We start from the raw sequence: 15625 nt of genomic DNA, 5'->3' as shown, positions 1-15625 counted from the left end.
TCACCTCAGCCTCCCAAAGGCGCGGGATTACAGGCTGAGCCACCGAGCCCGGCTTCTGAGGACTATTTCATCCAGAGAAACAAAAAAAAGTCACTTGGGATGAGATCAGGTGAATAGGGAGGATGGGACACGGGGTCATACTGTTCTTAATCAAAAACTACTGAACACTCAGCATGGTGTGGGCAGATGCATTGTCATGGTGGAAGAACCAGTCCCCTGTTTGTCACAACTCGGAATGTTTCTTCTGCAAATCATGACACAACTTTCTCAAAAATGCCAGATAAAAACTTTGGTTGACCGTTTGTTCTGGAGGAGCAAATTCCAAGTGCACGACAAGGGCCTGCCATCTAAAAGATAATTCCTGGGTGTTTTTTTTGGGGGGGGGTGTCTCCTCTCATATATATTATTGTTAACTATAGTCATCTTGCAGCGTCATAAAATACTAGAACTTATTCCTCCTGTCTGGCTGTAATTTGGTATCTCATAGGATTTTTTTGAAAATTTGTTTTTGCATAGCAGAGGAGACACCTCTTGCCATTCCAGGGCTTGCTCTTTACTGTGTAGGGGCATTGTGTAGGTACTGTGAAGACTTGACTCGAATACGTGTCTTGTAAAAGCTGTGTGTGAGCAGAATATTTTGGCAATTGTGACATGTTTTTGATGATACACCTTTAATTCTGTTAGTAATTATGCTACAGAGTAAAAAGTAAAGTGGGAAAAACTCACTGCAAGCTTTTATGTCAAGCTCCTTCATGTGTGTATACCAAGAAGATAAGGTTAAAGGCCTGCCATGGATAATGAATAGTATTGCTTTTGCCCTCTGTGCCCCTTCTTCCCAATTGAGTTTTAGGGCTGATATCCATGTTCATCAGGCAATAATACCACTAAGAGACTGACTCCATTCGGAAACCTGTTGCTGCCTGTGTTGCTGGGATGCTGCTGAGGACATTGTCCATCACAGCATCCTATGAAGGCCCTCAAGAGGAATCTCTTTTAAAGCTAAGTACCAACCTAAGGGACTATTTTCCCCCTTCATGTGTAAAAAAAAGAGGGAGATAAAATAATGTGTTTTCCATTTTGCTTTTGCTGATAAGACTATAAGCTCTGATGACCTGCTTACTCATAGGCTGTTTTTCTCTGGATCACTATTTCCTGCTCCTTTTCTTCTTTAGTCCTAATAATATTGTTATTTCCTGTCTTGATCTTTTCCAATAAATCACCTGGAATCCACTTTTAAAATCAGATAGTGGACAAATAAAGACCACAGTTAACTGTGTCTTATAAGCACAATTAGCACAGTTCTGAAGCCATAGCCTAAGATCTAAGCAAGCTGAAAGAGCTTTCCAAATACATTTATTGTTATCTGAATTTCTCTTTCTTACACTGTTTCATTTGCAAAGCAAATCAGGTATTCAGTCCTCCTTCGGAAGTTGTACAAATGTGTGGGAAAATGATTACGAAGAGGCTACTTCAAAAAGAAGTTGTTTCCTCTCAGCATTTATCTTGGGCTTCCTGTGACCCAATCTTCAAGTTACTTTTATCAATGTTAACATCAGATTGTCTTACCCCAACACGTTTATGGCTATGACTAAAGAATATGACAGATCAGACATTCTTCTACACCTGCTTCCCTCCCCCATCCCTTTTTAGAGGGCTGGGGAAATTTTAGTTTTGAATCAAAGGCTTTATTTCTCCAGTTGAACACAGGAATTTAGCTGGGACTTTACAACTGAATAAAATATTTCTCAGAGTTGATACCAATCTTAGCAAGAGGATATTGCCTAACCCAGCCTAAAAGTACCATAGTCATTACAGAAATATTGTATTGGCTTTGATTTCTACGCTACCATGAGTTGTGCACTCAGTAGTCAGGTAGCCCATGATGTTGTATATGTACACCCCTTCTATTATTTACTGCGTACCTGCTCTGTGCTGAGAGAAATGTCCTTGCAGAATTCACAGCCTCTCTCAGAAGGGAGAGGTGGCCACATACATGGAAAGGGCTGTAATAAAGGAGGGGGAATGGTGAACTGTCCGCTACGGTACTCTTCTCTTACAGCTAGCATGGTACCTAGTAGGTCTGCCTGATAGGGGGAAGGAGGAGGCCAGAAAAGGCTTTGTCTCAGGGGAAGTGCTGTTTGAGGTTTTAAAGCAACTCAACAAGTAGAAAAAGGCATTCCGGGAGTAATGTGAGTTTGGATGTCATGTGCACTGCTTGAAGTAGGGAAAGGAGTGGGGGTAAATGAGCCTGAAAAGACCAGGATCCTGTTGTGAAAGATTTTTCTTGAAGCAGTGGGAAGCCACAGCAGGATTTTAAGTGGGTCACTCACATGGTGTTTTCGAAAAACAACTGCTGGAAAGATTGTGAAGAATTGGGTGGGAGGGAGCAAGACATCGCAGTTGGGAGAGCAGATGATGTACACACCAGCGTCCTGGAGGCTGAAATGGTCATCAGCCAGAGGAGCAAACCTCCCTCTCTTCTCAGCTGTTTCTCTTGCACTCATGACTGGTATAGACTGAGGGAGCAAATGTAGCTTCACTCACGTTTGCCTTGTAAGTATCCAGGTGTGCAGTGGGCACACAAAACATCAAAACATACTTTTGTTTGGTTTAACCCTGGCTGATAGGAAGCCAGAAGGAGAAGACAGCTTCGAGACTGAAAGCTGGGCTAGGCAGAAGTTGACAGGAAGGATGGATTAGCAAAAAAGAACTTTAGAGAACCGAAGAGAGAGTCGGTACTTAGGGCAAATGACCAGTCCAAGAGATGAAGGGCCTGACAGCTAACTAGGGGATTTCAGAGCTCCACCTGGGAATGGAACTCATTGATACATTGAGCCTGGAAGTCAGCAAGAAATCGGTCCCAAGACCGAAGTGCCTGCCTTGTCCTCGTGGAAGCTAGGAGGAGCAGAGAAGCTAGCCTTGGGTACTGATAGGCTGTGCCTTGCTCCCTAAGAAAGCTGGGCACTTTTCTTTGCCTTGAGAGTCCCCATCCTCAGGTGATTTGGGCACCTTCAGAGACTGACAAAGAGGACACACGGAGGAAGGTAAAGAAAGACTGAGAACAGGGCCAATGACAGGGACAGACCACGAGCAACAAGAGAAGTCCTGTTACAAATTGGTTTTAGAGACCAGCATGCCTAATTTTAACCCAACAGTGACTCAATAAAAGACACACTCGTACAGCCATAAATCTGAGCCAAATGTGTTTTTTAAAATTAATTTATCCAGTAAGTATTTACTACCTCCTAGACGTCCGTTACAGATAATCTACTCATGGGCAAAAGGTGGTGATAGCTGGTAGGCGGAGAGAAAGTTCAGCCTTTGCTGTCAATGTCACACATTCCATGCACAGACAAAAGGCATGTCCCATGAAGCAGGCACTGGCTGTGACTAATTACACTTCCTAAATAAATGTGCCCAAATGAAAAAATCTTTCACTCAATCCTGAAGACTTCTCACTCTCTTTTTTTAGAAACTGTATATCACCCTCAATATATGTTTGTCTCATTCTCTTAGTAAATTCAGAAGCTTGTTTTAGGGCATTTTGTCCTGAGTCCAGGACTACATGTCTGGAAGTAAATAGGAATGCTAGTTACATCTTGACTGTTGAAGCTTATGGCAGACTTGCCATGGCCTGTTCTATGTCTTTCTGGCAGCTTTTCCTTTACCATCCTGGCCTCAGACACAAACTATAACCCACAACTCATATCCTGTGGCAGACTACAGCTCACATTAGCCATTGAATGCAAATGAGTCTCAATCAAAGAAGAAAGGAAGTTAGAACTGTCAGTGTGTATCCTCTCCGATTGGCCTTAGAAGCCTCCATGACTCTCTTAGTTGCTTATTGCCCTTGGCATGTGGGTATTTTATGTGGGCAGGGTGAAACTGGCTGTGGTCAGGGTGAGAATTTAAGCTTTTGATTTGTTCCCTTATTTTGAAAGGATTAAAAAGATGTAACATATTTTGGTGTAATTTTAGTACTAGTATTAATTTTTGTCACATATGGGTAAGCGAGGATGAAAAGAGAGTGCTCAATCACTGTTACTAGATCCATGTTGCAGAGAACAAGCCTTCAAAAGGCAGGTTTCGATGACTTGACACTTGTTTTTGTTTTTTTCCCTTTTAAATTTCTTTTAAATAACAACTTCGTTGAGATATTACTCACATACTATAAAATCCATCCTTTTAAAGTGTACAATTCAGTGGTTTTTCATATATCCATAGGCTTGTGCAGCCGTTACCACTATCTAATATTAGAACATTTTCATCAGCACTCCACTCCACCATCAGTCACTCTCCATTCCTCCATTTCCCCCCAGCCTCTAGCAACCAATGTTCATTTTTGCCTCTGTGGCTTTTCCTATTCTGGATAATTCACAAAAATAGAATCATACCATATATGGCCTTCTGTAGCTGGCTTCCTTCACTTAGCATAATGTTTAAGTTTCAATCATGGAACCTCAGAACTTCAGTTCTTTTTATTGCCAAACAATATTCCATTGTATAGATATACCACATTTTGTTTATTCATCAACTGACTGACATTTTGGTTGCTTCTACTTTTTTGCTATTATGAGTAATGTTGCTGTGAACTTTTGTGTGGAGGTTTTTGTGTGGACATATGTTTCCAGCTCCCTTGGGTATATACCTAGGATTGGAATTGCTGAGTCATAAACTATATTTAACCTTTTGAGGATCTGTCAGACTGTTTTCCGAAGTGGCTGTACCATTTTCCAATCACACCAGCAATGTCTAGGAGGCTCCCAATTTTTCCACCTCTCCACCACGACTTATTATTGTCTCTTTGATTTGATTTCTTCTTTAATTTTTTAAAAAACATCATTCACACACATGGTAACTAACACACACACACATACACACACACACACACACACACACACACACACACACACACACACACACACGGAATTCTAATGGAAAACCAAGTCTCCAACCCTGCTTCACCCCTCCTTAATCTAAGTCCTATTCCTAGCAAATCATATTCCCTTTTTTATTTTTATTTTTTCTAGTGACTGCCTTCATAATTCCAAAGATTTCTCGATTTCTTCATTGTTAGTGTTTTTATTATGAAAACTTGATGTGAGCAGGGTGACTATTTCAAAAATAAAGTTATGTATAAAAGCAGAATAGTACAATCCACCTCTCTGCACCCATTCCTGCCACAACAATCGTCAACTCATGACCACTTTTTCCAGCATTTTTTGTTTTATCAGCTTTAGATATTATGTACTGATTTCTCTATTGGAAAATGAGAGTTTACCTAATTTATACTATCACTTCCAAATTTTTATAGTAAATTATTTTTAGTTCTTCTATTACCTTTGCAATTTTGAATACATACCTACATCTATTGTTTCACCAACCTTAGTATTGTTTCACTGACCCGTTGTCCATGTAAGATGGAGATATTAGTATCCTACTTCTCTTTCTTTACTTCTGCTATTACCTCCCAGCCACCTTCAGCTATATCTTAACATTGTCAGGTGGATAGCATTTACAGTCTGTTCTCTAACCATAATTCAGTCTTCTGTGCTTTGTCTAATGGCCGGTTCTAAGACTTGAGAATCAAGAGAATTTAATTATTGTGACTTTATATATTGTTCACTGCAGAGCCATGTAGTATGTGAAAATTACTTATTTTTTCTACAGACTTAATGTCACAATCCTGTGCCAATGGGAGAAGAATATTCTAAGCACCCAGTTGACACCTTTTCTTTTCAGAAGCATACGATAGTCAGTAGCACTCATGGACTCAAGTTCTCTTATTTATCAGTTACATCTTATATGGCCTTGTATTCTTTAATTACTCTGCATTATATCCTCCACTAGAGAGGGCACTCCTTGAGAGGGAAGTGGTCTTTCCTATTTTGCTCCCACTGACTTTATAGTCTCTCGGTAATTTAAACTGATTTCTCTAAAAGTTGCAAACCATAACTTAATTTGTCAAGTAAACAGAAACAATACCATTAAATGCCATTGCTGTTAGATTCTATATAGTTTATTTTATGATGAGTTATAAATATATAAATATTTCAAAAATAAAGCTATTAAAAACATAAATTAATATTCAGCTTTAACACTTTGAATATTTCTCTTTCATGATCATCTTTAGCCTTTTTAAGAAGTCTTCCAACGTACTCTTCCTGGCTTCATTCACAGGACAGTAACTCTACAAAAGAAACACGTCATTAGCTTGCATTGGTAAGCAGTTGAGATTTGCTATCATGTTTCTACTTGATCAAGGCTACTCTGGCACTTGCCACCCAAACAGTGATCAAATCAGGGCCTCCAGTCTAACTTGATTGGGAGTCTGACTCTGTTCAGCCTGTTTTGGGTACATAGTACCTACACTTCTAAAAATGATTACTCTCGCACCATTACCTATCTGCGCCCAGGGAGTGCCACAGCCTCTGGAGCCGTGTGTCACAGCAGGGTGCTGGCAGAGGGTTCAGGCTCAGACCTGCCCACTGCCCTACTGGGCCTTCTGCATGACTGCCTGGACTGCTGAGGAGGTTCAGACATGTCGTCCTCCTGTCCATTAAACAGCACCACACAACACAGTGGCCCAAAAGGATCCAGACACCAACCACCAGGATGCTGCTTCAGTTTGCATCTCAGCTCTACCATATATTAACTGCATTGCTTGGGACAAACTACATAATTTCTAAAGCTTCAGTTTTCTCTTTTGTAAAGTAGGGACAGTAGTTTGCCTACTCTCCTACTTCACAGGATAATTAAGAGAATGAAAAGAGAGAATGTGTGTTGGTCAAGTGCCTATTCCATTTTTACCTTATAATAAGGCATTAGGTCCAGGGAGGGGATGAATGTCCTTGTTCTTTTCTAAAGCCAATTCCTCCACTTGATATTAGATAACATCCACTCTTGGCTGCAAGGATTCTGCCCTCTAATTATGTCTCTGGGTTTTTGTTTGTTTGTTTGTTTGTTTGTTTGTTTGTTTTTGAGTTGGTGTTTCACTCTGTCGCCCAGGCTGGAGTGCAATGGCACACTCACGGTCACCACAGCCTCGAACTGCTGGGCTCTGGCGATTCTTCCACCTCAGCCTTCCAAGTAGCTGGAACTACAGGCACATGCCACCACACAGAGCTAATGTTTTTTTAATTGTAGAGACAAGGTCTCGTCAAGTTGCCCAGGCTGATCTTGAACCCCTGGGTTCAGGCAATCCTCTCACCTCCCAAAATGCTGGGATTACAGACTTGAGCCACCACACCTAACCTGTTCCTACTTTTTCTATATCATCAGTTCTCTCTTCTCCACTGGATCATTCCCACTGTTATATTAACAGGCTGAATACATACCACACCTTACACCTCAGCATTCATCTAACTTGACCCTTCAGTACATTCAACACAGTTGATCACTTCCTCCTTAAAAATGTTTCTCCACTTGCCTCCTTCAATTTTCTCCTACTTCACTGGCTGCTACTTCTCAGTCTCCTTTGCTGGATCCTCCTCTTCCTAACTACATATATTGGAGTGCGTCCAGGCTCAGTCCTTGAATTTCTCCCTTTCACTGCCATTCAGACTTTAAATAGCATCAGGCCAGGTGTGGTGGCTCACTCCTGTAATCCCAGCACTTTGGGAGGTTGAGGCAAGAGGATTACCTGAGCCCAGGGGTTAGAGATGAGCCAAGATGAGGAGCTTGGCCTCTATAAGAAGTCAAAAAATTAGCCAGGCATGATGGTGCAAGCTTGTGGTTCCAGCTACTTGGAAGGCTGAGGTAGAAGGATCACCAGGGTCCAGCAGGTTGAGGCTGCCATAGCTGTGACTGTGCCACTGCACTCTAGCATAGGCGACTTAAGAGTCTGACGTTAAAAAAAAAAAAAATCTCATCTATCTGAGGATTCTCCATTTTTTATTGCAAGTTCTGACTTCTCTCCTAAGTTTCAGACTTTTCTAAGCATCTTCTCAACGTGTTCACTTGGCTATTCAATGGGTGCCTCACATTTGCTGCGGATGAAATTGAACTCTTGCTCTTCCACTCAGCCTCCAGCCCTTCTTTGCCCCTAGTCGTCCATATCTCTGTAAATAGTACTGATCATCCCCAAAGGGGATCAGGCAGGAACAAAGAGCCCACCTTTTACTCCTCCATTTCTTACCCCTCACAACCAATCTTTCAGAAAATCCTTGCAGCTCTATTTCTAGTTATATCCCAAATCTAACCACCCATGTTGCTCCCACCCTGTCCAATCCACCATCATCTCTAGACTGAGTTTACTATGGTAGCCTCCCAACAGGCCAACTTGCTTCTATGCTTTACTACACAGAAGCCAGAGTGATCATTGCTTTTTTTTTTTTTTTTTTGAGTCAGAGTATCACTCTGTCACCCAGGCTAGAGTGCAGTGGCACAATCACGGCTTACCCCATCCTTGAAATCCTGGGCTCAGGTGATCCTTATGCCTCAACCTCCTGAGTAGCTGGGACTACAGGTACACGCCACCATGCCTGGCTAATTTTTTTATTTTTTGAAAAGACAAGGTCTTGCTTTGTTGCCTAGGCTGCTCTTGAACCCCTGGACTCAAGCTATTCTCTTACCTCAACCTCCCAAAGAGCTGGGATTACAGGCATGAGCCACTGCACCTAGCCCAGAGTGATCATTTCAAATTGCACATATCAGGTCATATAGTCTTTGCCCTGCTCAAAACTCTGCAGGTGTTTCTCACCATACTTGGAGCAGAATTTAAAGGCCTTATATGATCTGGTCTCCTGCGAAACTTCCCCTTGCTCACCCTGATCCAGCCACACTGGCCTTTCTACTGATCTTGGAACACACAAAGCTCATTTCCACCTTGGGGCCTTTGCACAGCTGTTCTTTTTGCATGGAATGTCCTTTCTCCAGTTAGTCATGTGGCCTGCTCCCTCACTTAAGTCAAATACCTGCTCAGATTATGTCACCAAATCCTAAACCAGCCTCCTCCTCAGTGATGCTTATGTTCCTTACTCCTATATTTTCCTTCATAGCACTTATCGCTACTGGACATATTACACATGTGTTTTTCTAACGCCCCCAGTAGAACATTCCATGAGAGCAAGGGCTCTGCCTAGTCATCTTTGATGCTTCATCCCCTGCGCCTAGAACAGCAACTGGCACTGCAGAGCCTCAACAAATACTTGAATGAATGAGTGGGTTGACTACTCAAGGGTGCTGCAACTCATAAGGAGGAACATTTGGAGTGAGGCTGCTGTCCACCGAGAGCCGTGCCGTCAGCTTCCGGTAATGCAGTGCAGCTCACCAAGTTTGCCATGCTATAGAGGTTCCTGTCGAGTCCTTTCAGGAATTTGGTCAAAGGCTTGTGGTGACCGTGGGCTCCCCTGCAGAGGGATCTCTTCTCGGGGTGACTGTAGAACTGCCGAAGCACAGTCGCAGCCCTGCAGAAGGTCTCTTTCTCTGTTGTACTCTAGAAAGAGAAATGCCACAGAGAACCACATGCTAGCTCTATTCTGAACACAGGAGAGGCATTTTCCTCTCGATTTCTTCTTTCCAGGAGGACAGAGGGAAAAGGTGAGTTTGCTCATGACAGGTTCATATTAAAGTGTTCCACTGAATGAGGGTTGCTCAGCATGGCAACCCTCTCCCCATTACCTGCAGATGCAGCAACCTTCTCCGCAGAACCTCTCAGTTTCTTTTCCCTTGGAGTGTTTTGCTGAAGGGGTACCCGAGTAAAGTCACCCCACTAGGTATATGGTAGAGTGGGGACTAGAATACAGCCCATGTGTGTGTCTTTACACCACACAAGCTATTCTCTCTGTGGAAAGTGCCCACATGAGCACTTAGATTCCACTCTCGTTCCTACAAGATTTTAAAATCCAGCTTTCAGCCGGCCTCAGTGGCTCAGCCTGTAATCCCGCACTTTTGGGAGGCTGAGGTGAGTGGATTGCCTGAGCCCGCGGGTTCAAGACCCACCTGGGCAGCGAGACCTCATCTCTACAATAAATCAAAAAATCAGCCGGGCGTGGTAGCACATGCCTGTAATTCCGGCTACTTGGAAGGCTGAGGCGGAAGGATGGCTGGAGCCCAGCAGGTCGAGGCTGCGGTGGCCGGGAGTGGCCACTGCACTCCAGTCTGGGTGACAGAGTGCGACTCCAACTCAAAAAATAAAATAAAATAAAATAAAATCCAGCTCTCCCTGGAATTCCACATGCTTGTTAAACAAATGAACTCCCATCCTTTGGTCTGGACATGGCTGCTTTGGGTAGCACTCCATTTGGCCCTCCCCATGGGAGACAACGAAGCATGCAGAAGTTCATGGTCCAAGTGAGGAGAAAAGACATCTCCTCATACATACAGCAGAAGGAAGTGCCCAGAGCAGAACAAGGTGTCCCAGGAGTCTGGCCTGGGGAGAGCAGGGGAGGCTTCTGGGAGAAGGTACCATTGAGCTGGGCATTGGACAGCTTCTAGCTTCTGTAAGGGGTCTTTGGCTTCAAATGGTGCAGTCAGAGCCTCCTTGGAATGTTGACAATTCTGATGTGGGTCTGGCCACATGGCTCTTCCTGAGGACATTGGCCTGAGGAGAGGGAGCATACTACCAGGGAAACAGCTCTTCTTGGGAACCTGGGAGAGGGATTGTGTCTCAGTCTAAACCAGGCCTGGTATGTCCTCCCATTTTCTACTGAGGAACAAAGGCACAGAACCCGGAGCATGGTCTTACTTAGCTTGGGCCCAGTTCAGATTTAAAAAGCAATCTCTAGTCTCTGCTAGAACATGCTCTGGTCTCCTGCTACTCCAAGTATGACCCATGGACCAGCAGCAGGAACATCACTTGGGAGCAGAATCTTCTCCCCCTCCCCCGCTGAATCAATGTGCAGTGACTTATGTGAGAAGTGATGACCATGCAGATTTTAAGTTCTTACAGTTATATATTTTGTCTGATTATCAAGGTAATATATGTTTACTATAAAGGTAACGTATATTCAACAAAAATGGAATTTACACATCCCACCAGCCCAAGAAAACTATTGTTAATATTTTGGTAGTATCGTTCCACTTTTTTAATCCTTTTTTTCAAAACAGGGATCAACTGTTTTTGTAGCTTTTTTACGCTTAACATAGACTACAAGCATTTTCTTAAGTCATTCAGTAGTATGTAAGAACATGGGATTGAGAGCTGCATAGAAAGTCATTGCATAGTTATACCATCATTTACCGATTCCCTATCATTGCATTCTTTTGCTTCTGTAAATAATGAAGAAGTGAGTAGTCTACATAAATCTTCATGTTCATCTCTTATTCGTGCAGGCTAAATTCTAGAAATGCAGTTTATATTTTAGGGTTTTTTCGGGAATATCTAGACCCAGACTGAAGCACCAGGATCCCAGACTTCAGAGGTTTCCCCTGTTCCTCTGTGGGGCTTGATGTCCCATGGGTGGGACCGTTGGAAGAGCATTTACCTTGTGAACTGACTGAGAGTCATTCCTGTTGCTGATTCTAGTTGGAAACTTAAGAACAGTGCCAGAATCTTGGCTGTGGGAGTCAAGAGACATCCTCGGTCACCAGACCTGTCTGGGCATGTGGGTGAGCTGCGGTGGAGAAGACAGTGGAAGGCAGTCACCCACGATGCTGCCAAGGAAACAGTGGGATTCCAGAAGACCAGAAGAGCCTTTGCTTATTTTCCATCAAAACCTAGTGCATATTTACTAAAACATTGGCTTGTAGCCTAGAAATTAAATTGCCTCTTTGTTTTGACCAGTGTATGGCCACATAATACAGAGGGTGCCAAAAAAATATATATATACACACATTTAAAAAAGGAAAAAACTATATTAAAATTGTAGATTAATACAAGTCACATTTGACTTCTGCAATGACAAGAGGTGCTTAATGTGGCTACCATCAGCATCCAGACACTTCTGATTATGGTGCATTAAAAGCAATATATAGATAACAGCTCTTAAAATGTGTATATATATTTTTTGGCACCCCTGCTAGAGGGGAAAAAACTCTCTAAATCTATTTTTCAAAGGACTTTCTGAAGGTAATTAGGATAAAATAAGGATGGGAAAGAGTGCATCAAATGGAAAAACAAATTTCAAAGGCAGTTTCAGTTAAAGGCCTTAAAATGTTCATTCCAGGGGTATTGCAGCAGAAGGGTGACCTCCATACCACCCTGGTCCCTGCTTCCATCTGCCTGCCTAGTTGTCACTGCTAGGGTGTCAAGCAGTGGCTCCAGAAGCACACTGACAGGCTAACCTCCCTCATGGTTCAGAAATGCTCAGGGAGAGACTCAAAAGGAAGACCTGGGCCCATGCCAGAAGGTCTGTTCTTCAGAGAATGTCAGGAAACAGCCACCTGGGAGTTTTCTCCTATGGCAGTGACTCTGTTAAACAGAGTCCTAACTTAATTCTTGACCAGCCTCATGTAGGACCATAAAAACCCAGTCCTCTTGGTCTTGCACTTATTATCCCCAGTTCTGCCCCAAATTAGTCAGCCAATGCTACATGTGAGAAGATCTTTTAAAAGATAAAAACTAGTTGAAGTTCAGTATGGAACTCTGAAGAATTATGAACTTCGAGCTCTCTTTGGTAAATAGGAAATACCATACCTCCAACTAGTTAGTAATCCACCCAGAACCTCTTCCAGACCAGCCAGTTTCCACATTGTTCTTCCTTGGACATCCTCGATTTCACAGATACCCAGGTAGGTGCTGCCTGAGAAGCCCAGGACTTGGACCAGTGCATTCTTTCCAGCAAATGCCATGAGCAGAGTGCTATCTAACTTAGAGATACTGGCATTCTTGATTCCCAAAAGAGTGAAACAAATACACTGGACTTTGGAAAGATGCTCTTTGGGAACACAAAGAAGTATCTTTTCCTACCACATATCACCTTTGTGGGTTTTAAAAAATAACATTTCCCTGTTCTGAACTTTCTTTTTTTGAGTTGGAGTCTCACTCTGTTGCCCAGACTGGAGTGCAGTGGCCGCCTGAACTATCTTAACATGTAAGTAAGCAGTGCTGAGTCTTTGAGGGAAAGAAAAGAATGGAAGAGTGAGCTTGCTAATTCCAGAAGGAACAGAAGAAGTCTGGGGAGGGCATAGGAGACAGGCAGGGGTGAAGGACGGCAGTGGGGACTTGTTCCCCGGGACGGCTCTGAGTGTGGTGAGGGAGGTGAGTGAGGACTGAGTGAAAAGGGGAGCCGAGAGCCAGAGGGAAGCAGTGTGGCCTGGCCAGCGCCTTGAGGGCAGAGGGGTTGGGGTGGGCTGGGTCTTCTAGAAACAGCCCAGGGTGGGTCGCCCCTGCCTTGGCGTCATGGAGGATTTGATCATTTCCAACCACTGGCCCCTCCTTCTTAGAAACATTGCATCTCTACAACCAGTCTTTGCCTTTAATCAGGGTTATATCATCTTACAATAACACTTTCCACTAACTCGAGCTGAATTCCAATCAACCTTCAGATCACCTTCAAAATCACTTTCATATCTTCACATGTGGAAACTGGTGCAAAGAGCTGTGAAGACTCACCAAAGGCCACCCAACTAGCTAGTGGCAGAACTGGAGTTTAGACCCAGGCAGTCTCACTTCCAGACCCTCGGCACTTCCTCCAGGTCCAGTTTCTAGTGAGCTGGTCCCTTCCCTTGGCTTCCCTAGAGCCTTCTCGGCAGTGAGGCGGGCCTCTGGAGAGGCAGAACACAACCCAGTGGGCTGAGCTTCTAGTGGGAGCCATCTGGTTGGAAGGATACGGAGATCCTCTCTCTCTATTGATATATAGATTACATATCTATTTGTCCTTCAGAATCTCATCCTGTGTTAGATAATTAATGAAATGAGATAATCCAGTAACGTCCTGACGAACAGCTTTCTCATGAAATAGGGCGTCCCTGCTCTATGGCCTGGGTGCTGGGGTGTGACTCTGCCCAACTCATAGGGCTCACTCCTGGCCAAGGCATCCCCTCTAGTTCATGTGGAAAGCAGGTAGATAGAAGATCACTGTTAAAGTGAGGGTTTGGGGCTTTCATTCTCAGTCGTGTGTTTCCATGAAAACAGGAACCAAAGTGTACAAAGCTATTGATACGGCCGTCATGTGTTTGTCAGAAAAAATGCACTATCAGCTGTCAAATCTATCTCCTCCCACTACAGATAGAGGGGCGGGGGTGAGACGGCACAGGAGGCAGAAAGACAAGATGCCCAAGTAGTCGGAGCAGGGATGTGCTGGACTCTGTTCAACTGGATGATTCTGGACCAGGCTGGAGGAGAGTTAGACGGGACAGAGCAAGCTGAGGGTCTTTGGACAGTCAGTCCCGAACCCAGTGGGCTGTAGGTGACCAGGCTGTGGAAGAGAAAGGGCTCTGGCGGTAGCTTTTCTGTTGCCATAGGAAGTCTTTTAGACAAAATGAAAGCTCTCTCAACTTGTAATCTCAATATCTGTTTTTGTGAGAGGATTGGGGTTTTCAGAAATGTATGGGACCAGAAAAATGCTCTCATTCTGCAGGCAGTTGAGTGCCTCCTATGATCCAGGTACTATGCCAAGGCTGGGTGAAACCCTAGAGAGTTTTTCCTTGACCGGGATCTGAATTAGGTGCCGACATCTAAGTTTTCTGTTGCACGTACTCTAAGTCAGGTGAAACCCGAAACACCAAAACATGCTTAAGAGTAAAGAGCAGATTTCTCATTCTTTGAAAACATTTAACACCTCAATTTGGGCCTATTCGTTTTCCATTAAACAAGTTTCTTGTTCAGACACCTGTGGATGGTCTCCCTCTCCCAAGTCACACATTTGCCAAAGCAGGCCACAGGAAAACTTCTTACCTTGGAGACAGCAAAGACATCTGCTACAGGCAACTCGGTGCATGGAGTCTTGACCCAGGCAGGAACGAGACAGCAAAAGACAGAGTTAATCTCCAACTGGCAGAGTTCTTGATAAGCATCTCTCACTCCCTCCAACTGAGAAAAGCTTTCTACAATCCCTCAGAAAAAGAATGTGTGTGTGGGGGGTCTCACTGTGCCCCCTGAGCTGCTGCTAGCCACTACTACCGACTTCTAGCAGTTGTTCTGTTCTTTTCATAGTCTAGAAATACCCACAGCAGCACCAGAACATCTGGAGAGATGGTGTCAGATAGGTACTTACCTTTCTCTCTGTGAGGATGTTCAAAGTTTTGATGATCTCGTTTAAGGTGATATCGCATTTGCCTCCATGGACGAAGTTGCTGGCACATGCTAGGAGGCAGAACAGAGGGGGAAGCAGTTGGGAGGTGAGACCCATTTACCGATCTCTATTCGCAGTGTCAAAGCGAGACAATTAGTTTATCAGGAGAAGCTAACAATGCATTTCTGACAACGATATCTCTATATATAGATTTAAAATTGCTGAAACCAAAGGAAAATGAGTTTACATTGGAAATTTTCATTACACCAGATTGTCAGTTGTTTGGGGCCAATCAGCACCTCTCTTCCAGGAGAAAAAATGCCTCACAGAGACAGGTAAAATGTTCCTGTGAAATCAGACCAATAGGAAAATGAAACCTTTTTAAAGAATTAACTACAAAGTTTCAGCATAGGAAATTACACCATAATTTGCTCTTTAGATTAATCTTATCAGCGTGGGGTTGCTGCTGGCTTTTTGCTTTGCATGGAAGGAAGAGGCCACAGGTGTCC

General features: G+C 43.6%; 1 protein-coding gene across 2 annotated transcripts; it reads right to left on the bottom strand.

Annotated features, from left to right (window-relative positions):
• Positions 1-6003: 6003 nt before the first annotated feature.
• Positions 6004-15298, bottom strand: IL4 (interleukin 4). 2 transcript variants are annotated; one of them, XM_008056929.2, is made up of 4 exons: positions 15099-15298; positions 14780-14827; positions 9272-9436; positions 6004-6190 (listed from the first exon to the last, which is right to left on the bottom strand). In XM_008056929.2, the coding sequence occupies exons 1-4, from the start codon at positions 15231-15233 to the stop codon at positions 6095-6097; spliced, it is 444 nt and encodes a 147-aa protein (XP_008055120.1). In that variant the 5' UTR covers positions 15234-15298; the 3' UTR covers positions 6004-6094. The 2 variants fall into 2 exon arrangements, with proteins under 2 accessions (XP_008055120.1, XP_021567447.1); XM_021711772.1 differs by lacking the exon at positions 14780-14827 and having other exon boundaries at positions 15099-15233.
• Positions 15299-15625: the final 327 nt, after the last annotated feature.

Source organism: Carlito syrichta, unplaced genomic scaffold, assembly GCF_000164805.1.
Source record: "Carlito syrichta isolate Samal-C Ts95f unplaced genomic scaffold, Tarsius_syrichta-2.0.1 Scaffold302579, whole genome shotgun sequence".
In the NCBI taxonomy this organism is placed as follows: Eukaryota; Metazoa; Chordata; class Mammalia; order Primates; family Tarsiidae; genus Carlito; species Carlito syrichta.
Note: the sequence above shows the minus strand (reverse complement) of the source record. Positions and strands in the feature narration are given on the sequence as shown.

Bases quoted from the DNA above. Each gene is read 5' to 3' on its own strand.
- IL4 (XM_008056929.2), bottom strand. From the start codon at position 15,233: ATGGGTCTCACCTCCCAACTGCTTCCCCCTCTGTTCTGCCTCCTAGCA. The intron at 9,437-14,779 runs GTAAGAAGTTTT...TTCTCTTTCTAG, and splicing joins ATGTCTTTGCTGTCTCCAAG to AGTACAACAGAGAAAGAGAC. The intron at 6,191-9,271 runs GTGAGCTGCACT...TTTCTTTTGTAG, and splicing joins TCTATAGCATGGCAAACTTG to AGTTACTGTCCTGTGAATGA.